At 36.7% G+C, this 9806-nt stretch overlaps 1 protein-coding gene across 1 annotated transcript in view; it reads left to right on the forward strand.

The window, feature by feature from the left end:
* The window catches only part of CEP192 (centrosomal protein 192), a 61087-nt gene that overhangs the window by 49774 nt on the left and 1507 nt on the right, over positions 1-9806 (forward strand). Inside the window, exons 40-46 of the mRNA XM_029284287.1 lie at positions 435-636; positions 1576-1655; positions 2939-3034; positions 7585-7704; positions 8138-8256; positions 9010-9118; positions 9459-9517. Coding sequence (XP_029140120.1) covers positions 435-636; positions 1576-1655; positions 2939-3034; positions 7585-7704; positions 8138-8256; positions 9010-9118; positions 9459-9517 — 785 coding nt within the window. The remainder of the gene's footprint in view (positions 1-434; positions 637-1575; positions 1656-2938; positions 3035-7584; positions 7705-8137; positions 8257-9009; positions 9119-9458; positions 9518-9806) is intronic.

The following is a 9806-nucleotide window of genomic DNA, read 5'->3' on the forward strand; positions in this document are numbered from 1 at the left end:
ATAATAATAATAATAATAATTCTTTAATTTAAAAAATAGAACAAAACCACACAATAATTAATATTTTCAATAGCATCTGAATCAAGATATTTTACTATGTTGTTCTGAGAACTTGCAGAAGGCTCTAATCCTTAAGTCTACAAATTATATTATAAATTCTGCAAATTATATTATAAATTCTGCTGTGGGGCAATAAATACTTTTAAAAGATACTTTTAAAAGATTTAAATTCCTGTTTTCTATAAACTGTTGATAGGATTGCTTGTTAGCTGGTTACCTTTATTATTTGCACATTGCAGTTGAATTGTAGTAATTATTTCCCTAATATGTTAGGGTATGTGTGTTAGATGACAGTTCTAAATAGGAATCCATATGTTAACTTGAGACAAATAATAGAAAAAGCTATGAATTGTATATCTTTCTATTATGTATAGCTTGTTAAAGTTCAAATTCGGGAAAATATCTCTGAGAAATCATCTGAAAAGAGCTCACTAACTGCTAAAATGGGTGCTCATCAACAACAGTCTGAACTAGCTGTTTCTCACATACAACCGTGCCAGAAAAAACAGCTGACCAAACTTGAAGTAAAAAATCGGACTATATTTTTTCCTGAGACAAAATCTGGTGAACACTCAGGTAAATTCTAACTTAGTATATTGGTATCCTTGTGGCACATGTTTTTAGTGCTAAGAGAGGGAGAGATTCAGACACAGACAGACACTGAATAAAAAAAAGAAGAAGAAACTCAATTCTAGTGTCGCAGAATCCTTTCACTTTCTTTGCTGTCTCTTTTTTGATCCAGCTTTTCTCAGGAACATTTCCTACATATGGCTAAAGTTTTCGAGGGAGAAGCTAGGTCTGAAAAGGAGAGAGCAAAGGCAGCAAAAAGGAGACAGCAAAGGCAGCCAAGTGCTTCTGCTTCAGCCATGGCAGCTAGGTGCAAAAGGTGAAAGAATGGTGCAGGGTACTGGGAGAGAAGGCAGCTGGCAAGTTATGTTTGCTGGGGCAGCTGCAGCTTCCCGGGATGTACCAAGCAGCCCCAGAATCATGAAAGTCTGGGGTTTTTTGTTGTCCCCCAAGACAGGGTGCAAGGTGGCCCAAAAGACAGAGGTTGGGAGAAGGTAGTTGAAGATAGCCCGTTAGCTTACTGAGGTTCATGGCTGGGAGGAACCAGACATGGAATGACTTGGCTTGGGATGGGTAGTGACTTAATGACCTACAATTCTCAATGCTGAGTGCTGGTATTGCCATTATAAGTCATTATGGTCACGTGATATCTCACTTTATGATTGTACCAACAATGGAAATTCCAATCCCATTGTGATCATAAATCGAGGACTGCTTGCATGAACTGCTGTGCGACTCTTCAGATTCAGCCTTCAGAAAATGCTGGAGTAAGAAGAGATTATTTGTATTGTGTTGGTCTTCTGTAGGAAAGCAACAATACTATAATTATAATTTACTATCACTCCTGACCAAATAAGCAACTTAGAATTTTCAACAAACTGCTTGTTTCCGTGGACTGCTGTGAAGTTTGCCATTAGCATTTTATTGTTTGGCCATTATATTTTACAGAAAAATATCTAGAGATTGAAAATAATGGAGATGAAAATTTGAAGTGGTGTTTGACTTCTTTTGCACCACCGTATGTCAAGGTTAGTAAAAAAATGGTTTTCAAAGATTGGGACAAAAAAACTTTCTAGAAGAAAAATTTCTAGATAAGATCTAGCAAAGAAATAATCTGCTCATTTAAGCAGTTTGTTTTGTGTTTTTACTGCTCTTTGCAGCCATGAGAATGGCTGCAACTATTTATTAAACATGTTTTATTCAAAGGACCATGTACAGTAGGCTAACATGCTTTCCATTCTTCAGTTGAAAAACTAGTTAACCAGGAATACGAAATACGGTAATTACAGCTATTGCTAACTTACATATTGCTGATATAAAAGTTTGGATCAAATCAGAAAGTGAAATCATTTGTATTAAACATTATGCTTCATATTATTACAGAAAACAATTTCATATTTCATTCAATAATATTGATTATTTTAATAAGAAAGTGTTTTCTTCTACGTACAAGAAAAGTTTGTTAAATTACATATGTACAAAATCGGTTATATCATCAGAACAGCAGGTGTGGGTAGAATGTTTTGTAAAGTTCTGTTTAATAAAAACGTGCTTTTTATTTTAAAAAAACACACTTCAGAGTTGACTAGACAACCCATGATCCACTGTGTTATTGTTGCAGAGATATTTTCTTAACTGATAAACAGAATGACCATGGGTGGACAAAAAAGCAATGGGAAATGGAGTGAGTTCTGACTTTCGGACAGTTTCCCCCTTGATTTTGCTTGTGGGAAGCTGACAGAAAGTGTCGGAAATCACATTACGGGACTGTGGTGGCATGGTGCTACTGCACAGCTACAACTTTGCCAACACTGTCCTTGAGATTTCATTCCTGTGGGAGTAGTGGCTCCTGGATTTTGGATGTATTCTTTAATTTAGCCCATTTGAGGTACTTTCATTTAAAAAATTGTTGTCCTATGACTGTTTCACCCTGTTGAAAGTTACTAATAGACAAACATATTTAGTATATAGATTCAATGCTTTTGAAAATGTGCTAATTAAAGACAGCATATATCGGGTTTAAAACCATCAGCCTTAGTTTGTTCACATACATTGTTATATGAAATTCATCTTTTGAATCTACAGATGATAGGTATATGTACTTTTAGTGAAAACGTAAAATAATTTGAAATGTTTCATAATAACAGTATTGGTAAACAAGAAAAACAATTTTCACATAATGGTTACACCATGAAATTAATATATTACTGAAACTCATCATCTCTAGTCAATCAAAAGTAATGTAATTAAATATGATTTAAACACTGCTTTATATAACTAATAGTTTTGATTAATAATTGTTTAATTTTAGGGAGCTGATGAAAGTGGAGATGTTTACAGAGCTACATATGCTGCTTTCCAATGTTCCTATCTTTCAGGTACCCTTGAAATTGGTGGAAAAGAAAAAGTAAGTCACAAGTTGATTATGTTCATGTTAATTCATTGCCTTTTTAGATGATTTTACTTTAAAGGAAGACAAGATATCCCAAACTCTTAGATTATAATTGATAAAACTGTTCCTCAGTAAAGACAGATTGTTGTGGAAACTTCTATTTTGAAAATAAATCAAGAATACCAGTAGTATTTTATTATTTAGTCTTAAATATATGAAAGCAGGGTGTGGTGGCTCAGCAGTTAAAGACCCTGAACTTGTCAGCCCAGGTTCAAGACCCAAGTGCCATCCGAAGAGGTGAGCTCCTGTTACTTGCCCAGCTGTTGCTCACCTAGCAGTTTGAAAGCATACAAATGCGAGTAGATAAATAGGTACCACTTCAGTGGGAAGGTAAGAGTTCTATGTTCCTTGGAATATAGTCTTTCTGGCCATATGTCCACGGAAATGTTTTTGGACAACGCTGGCTTCCTTGGCTAAGAAACAGAGATGAGCACCGCCCCTAGAGTCAGAAACAACTGGACAGGGGAAACCTTTACCTTTATACCAGTGGTTCTCAACCTTTTTAATACCGCGACCCCCAACCGGTCTTAAGTCGAGGACTACCCAACCAGTCGTAAGTCGAGGACTTTCCCTGCCCGGGAGCGCCGCGCATGCGTGGTTCCGCCCCCTGTGCCGGCCGAGGCGTAGCTGGCAAGCGGCAGAGACAGAGCAGGCCAACCACCAGCTGGCCCAGCTCAAGGGAGGTAAGGCACCCGCCGGAAAAGGGGAAAAAAATGGACAGCCTTGCTTGGCGACCCCCATGAAATGGTCGATCGACCCCAAATGGGGTCGCGACCCATAGGTTGAAAACCGCTGCTTTATACGAAAGCATTGGTTTTTTTTAGTACATTGCACAAAATGAATGCTTCACATTTCCAATTTTTCTGAAGTAGTTGCTATTCCATTATCTTTGTCCCTTATGGATTCAGGAAATATAGTTTTCTTCCCTTTTTCCTTCACGTGTTACTAGGAGTGATAGAAAGCCAGACTTTCAAGAGCAAAATGTGATTAGGTACAAACAGGAACACCTTAAAGCAACTATGTCTTTAAATTGACATGACTAAGCTCTGCAGCTGATGTGCAAACCCTGGAAAAGATGTGCTTAATTTAAGATGTTTCCAGTAGATGCTCTTTGGGTGCTCTGAATCACACTTTGCCCTTTGAATGTCTACACAACCCTACGTTGTATCCATGCAGCCTTTTTAGGCTCGTCTGCCATCCATTTTAGCAAGATTAATTTTAACTTTGTTACATTTACCATATGTTGTAGCAATTCTGGCAGTTGAAAAGAAAAGAATGGTGAAATACATGTCTAAGATACAAGCATTTTTGTTTGTTTATTTTCAAAAGTTTATCAAAAGTTCATTTCCATTCTATTGTTTTCAAAGGATAGTGATATTTTAAAGTCCTTGGTTCATCACAAAAAAAAATCTGTTCCTTTTTCTCTATGGCATATTTTCCTTTTCTTGATTCAAACAGTGAAGAGTGTTTTCTACACAAATTTATAAGGAAGTTGAATGGGTCAGAGGCATAAGATAAGGCAATAGGACAGCTGCTTCTGGGAAATTAGGCTGTTACTATCTCTATTGCCCACAATTAGTTTACTCCTGTGCCCCCCCCCATCCCACACTTACCATTTCTGTGTAATGTATTTTTCATGGTGACCACTAGGTGATAGTAAAGAACAACAGATGCAGCTTTTATACTCCCAAATGGGGGGGGGGGATTCCTAAACAAAGTTGATGCATGTATTTTAATATATATTTCTGCAGAGTAGATAGAAAGGCTTGTTAGGTTTCTAGGTGAAGGAAAGTTTTACTATAAATCACTTAATAGAGCTAGAAGGGACCTTGGAGGTCTTCTAGTCCAGCTGAAGCAGGAGCCCTATATCATTTCAGACAAGTGGTTGTCCAGTCTCTTCTTAAAAAACCTTGAGTGATGAAGTACCCACAACATCTGAAGGCAAGCTGTTCCACTGGTTAATTGTCCTCACTGTTAAGAAATTTCTCCTTAATTCTAGGTTGCTTCTCTCCTTGATTAGTTTCCATCCGTTGTTTTTTATCTTGCCTGCTTTGGAAAATAAATTGACCCCCTCCTCCATGTGGCAACCTCTCAAATACTGGAATACTGCTATCATGTCCCCACTAATCCTTCTTTTCTCTAGACTGGCCATTCCCAAATCCTGCAACCGTTCTTCATATGTTTTAGTGTCCAGGCCTTTAATCATCTTAGTTGCCCTTCTTTGCACTTTTTCCAGAGTCTCAACATCTTTTTTGTAATGTGGTGACTAAAGTATTCCAGATGTGGCCTTACTAAGGCTTTATAAAGTGGTACTAATACTTTACGTGATTTTGATTCTATACCTCTGTTTATACAACCAAGGATTGTATTAGTTTTTTTGGCTGCTGCTGCACACTGCTGACTCATGTTTAAGTGATCGTCCACTAGGACTCCAAGGTCCCTCTCACAGTTATTGTTTTTGAGCCAGGTTTTGCCTAATCTGTACTTGTACCTTTGATTTTTCCTGTCCAGGTGTAAAACGTTGGTTTTCTTCACATTAAATATCATTTTGTTAAATAGGGCTCATTGTTCAAATCCATCAAGATCTTTTTGTATTCTGAGCTTGTCTTCTGGGGTTTTGGCTATTCCTGCCAGCTTGATATCATCTGCAAATTTGATGAGATCCCCTTCTATTCCCTCATCTAAGTCATTTATGAAGATATTGAAGAGCAGTGGGCTTAAGATAGAACCTGGTGGTATCCCACTTCTTATTTCCCTACATGTAGATGTAGTACCATTAAGGACTACTCATTGAGTATGGTTTGTCAGCCAGTTACAAATCCATCTGGTGGTGATGCTGTCAATCCCACATTTTTCTAGCTTACCAAGAAGTAGGTTTTGGTCTACTTTTGTCAAATGCCTTGCTGAAGTCTAAATATACTATGTCCACAGCATTTCACTAGTCTTTACTCATTTTGTCAAAGAATGAAACAAGATTGATTTGACATGATCTGTTTTTAACATACAAACTCACATTATGATCATGGACCACTATCAGCCCTCTGCTATTTTGTGAATACAGTCTAGTTCACATATTCTCCCTTGCCAAAATGAGTCAGTGTGGGATTAGTAATGAATATGTTCTTCTGGCTTAGAGGCAGCCCAGGTTGAAGTCCATCCTCAGCCACAGAAATGTACTGAGGAATTCATTGTCTCTCAGCCCAAACTACCTTATAGGATGGTTGTCAGGAAAAAGGAAAGGCAAGATAAACTCTTAACATTAAATTACTTTTGCTTCAGTGTTAGCTATGTGCTCCAGGCATTATTTATTTGTTAAATGTATATGCCTCCTGACTCCCCAGTGCATGGTGGCGAACCTATGGCACGGGTGCCAGAGGCGGCACTCAGAGCTCTCTCTGTGGGCATGCGCGCCATCGCCCCAGTCCTAGGCCTTCAACTGGGTTTTATAAAACCTTTTCGCTGTAGGCCTCCGCCGCCGTGTGCAAAAAAAAAAAAGGTTCAATCACTCAATTTCAACTTCTCGCAGAAAAAAAAAAGATCTTGCATAGTTGGAATTGATTGATTGAACTTTTTAGTCCCACCCAGTCTGCCGTTACCACCGCAGCCACGCCCACCCAATGGGCCACATCCACCCAATGGACCCACCCGGCACTCGACGATGCATAAGTGGGTTTTGGGTTGCAGTTTCGCCACTCAGTCTCTAAAAGGTTCGCCATCACTGGCTTAGCATGTTGCAGCTATGTTGCAAACTGCTTAAAACAAATTAGTGTGGAGTATCAGCAGATCAGAGGGATTCTTCTAGTAAGGACTATGTTCTCCATACCATATATGAGGCTTCTCATATATGCATGATGGAAAAGAGAATAGCAATATCATACTAAAGACCAGAATTTTTTTCTGCAAATATTATTGACACATGTCACTACTGCTGTGCAAGCTATATTGGCTGCCTGTTGGCTTCCACGTGGAGTCAAAATGCTGGTGGTTACCTTTAAACCCCTTTTATGGCATAAGACCTGGTTACCGAGGTTTCTGCTTACCCCAGTGTGTTTGGGCCCAGTTGATGAACTCCAGATCCTTTCGTTAAATGTTGTCACTTTATGAGACCTATAAAGTGTATCTTCTCTGCTCCCACCCTCTGCTATAACATCCCCCCCCAGCATGTGGTCTCCTGTGATTCCAAAAAGCCTTTAAAACCTGGCTTGGTCTCGGCCTTGGGGTTAATGTGTTAGGGGGACTACAGACGTGGTTGGTTTTAATGGTTGCTTTTAGTTCAGGCTGTCTTGTTTCACTTTGTTTATGGTTTTAATTATTTTAGTTATTAATTATATTTTCTAAGCCACCCATAGTCCATTGGGTGGATTTATTTAAAGAATAGGTTTTGCAATGTGTTTTGTTAATAAAATCATAATGTCGTCATGTTCAAATATAGCTCATCATTCTATTAATGCAATCAAGTTTGGTAAAATAATTATACATTTATGATTTTCTATTTTTTTTGATAGATTATAGTGTCCTTTCTACCTAGAGACAAAGGACACTATTCTCAGTTTTGGGATCTTGAGTGTCACCCATTGCATGAGCCTCATTTGACAGACAAATACAGGCTTCAGTTTTGTGGAATGGTAAGAATATGAATGATGTAGTTAATTTTTTTTAATTAGATTCATAATTAATAGACTTCTTTTACATAGAATGGAAGAAGAATGAAACAACACCCCTGTGATAAACAATTTGTGTGTTTATTGCTTTCTGATTAAAGTCTTAAAATGAACTATTTAAATATAATATTTTTGTGAAGTCTTATGTTATATACTTTGTAAAATACTAGCACTTGATAAAACACTAGCATTTAACTCGTACATCTTTTCCTACACTCTAGCAAGTATAATGATACTAACTTTGCTGTGAAAGTATCAGTTTGAAGAAGCAGTTCTGGTTTACTTAATTTCTGTAGAATAAAATTAATTGGTTGATTCTGTTTCTGCATAATTAATGGGTAAAAAAGCATAGCACTTCTCTAATTAATTACATTTTGCAATTTATATATTGTAACAGAGTATCCTAAGCAATAAACAGGTAAAAAACAAAGTATTAACGTCATCATTGGTAAAAATCAATATTCGAGATGTAACACAAAGAAGAGAATACCTCAGTATATTTGATCACAACATATGGTATGTAAATTGGACGGTTTATAAAATACATTTCTGCATATTCATTATTTGTAAAGAAATTAAATTCTCAATGTTTTAAATATACATTCTATTTAGTAGCATTCTATGAGATCCACAAACTGCTATGTAATAAAATCAAGGCCATAGATTTGCCTTGTACAAGGATTTGCTTTTTGCTTTTTAGTGTGTTGTATGATCTACTGTTATGATTCATGAATCCTGATTTATGATATAACATTATGTACAAGCCAAGCTACTACATGGTTATTCTACAAACCATGGTTAAATATGGCTTAGCATGATGCATGACTCTTGCCATAATGCCTGAGAAAATATAAATGGTGCTTTTCAGTCATGCTTCTCTAAAAATCAAAGCTTATTGAGTATGCAATCCTAAACAGTTCCCCCCTCCCCAGGGAATAGACTTGCCGAAACAAAGAACAATCTTCTTATGAGGAAGAATAATATTTTACATTCAGAACCCTTAACAAATACAAGATGCAAACTATGAAGCAGTCTGCATCTAAATACTCTTTATTCAACTAAACATCTTAGTACTGTTCAAGAATTGGGGGGAAATGCAGCTTTATTTTGCAAGCAAGAAAAATAATTCAGATGTTTCTTAAAACTAAAACAGTAACATGCTTTGGTCTTATAAAAGACACTTTGTAGCTTTAAGTAACTTCCCAATTACAAATATCGATTAAAACAGAGGATTATGTTTAGTAGTGTTTTTTTGTTTTTTTAAACCAGGAGAGGGGTGTATGCCCAAGAAGATGTCTATACATTTCCTCCAACTAGGGTTGGTGAATCAAGTACATTAAAAATCAGCATGAAGAATTATTCTATGTCTTCCTGTCAGGTATATTGACTTCTAAGCATTGTTTAAAGTTGCATTTGATAAATCTTCAAACTAACATACCCAATCTTTAATACATGTTTTGATGTTAAAGTTGTTTGGATCATTGTCTGCTGCTAATTTACTTTCCAGTAGAAAGTAATATGTATTAAAATTGGAAACAATGTGAAATTTAAATCCTAATATTGAAATGTATATCAAAATTTGTAGGCCAAGCTTAGCTATTATATTTTTTTTCTCCCTGGAATCTGCTTAATTGAAATTTATGTCTCCTAAGGGATTATATACTTGCTGGGTAATGAATAAAATAACACAAATATTTTAAACAATTATTAAATTACAGCTCAACTTTAGAAGTCCTGGAGAGCCTTTTTATATCAAGCATTCCCATTATAATTTGAGGTGAGTGAAAATGTATTTTTTTTTTCTTAAGACGTGTGTTAGAAGGCATACAGGTATTCCTTTCTTTACAATTGGTCGTTTATGACTGTTTGAAGTTAAGATGGCCATGAAATAGTTACTTCATGGCCCATGAAACAGATGGGATCATGGTGCCTACAGAGGGGGAGGTGGTATGATGAATGACATGGAAGTAGCAGTTTTGCAGGAAAGGAACATACATTCCAAGGAGGGGAGCAAGACAGAAAACGACACAACTTGTAGGTGGATCAGAGACAGAGAGTTAGCATAA

This window comes from Protobothrops mucrosquamatus, unplaced genomic scaffold (assembly GCF_001527695.2).
Source record: "Protobothrops mucrosquamatus isolate PMUCROS unplaced genomic scaffold, P.Mucros_1.0 scaffold491, whole genome shotgun sequence".
Lineage (NCBI taxonomy): Eukaryota > Metazoa > Chordata > Lepidosauria > Squamata > Viperidae > Protobothrops > Protobothrops mucrosquamatus.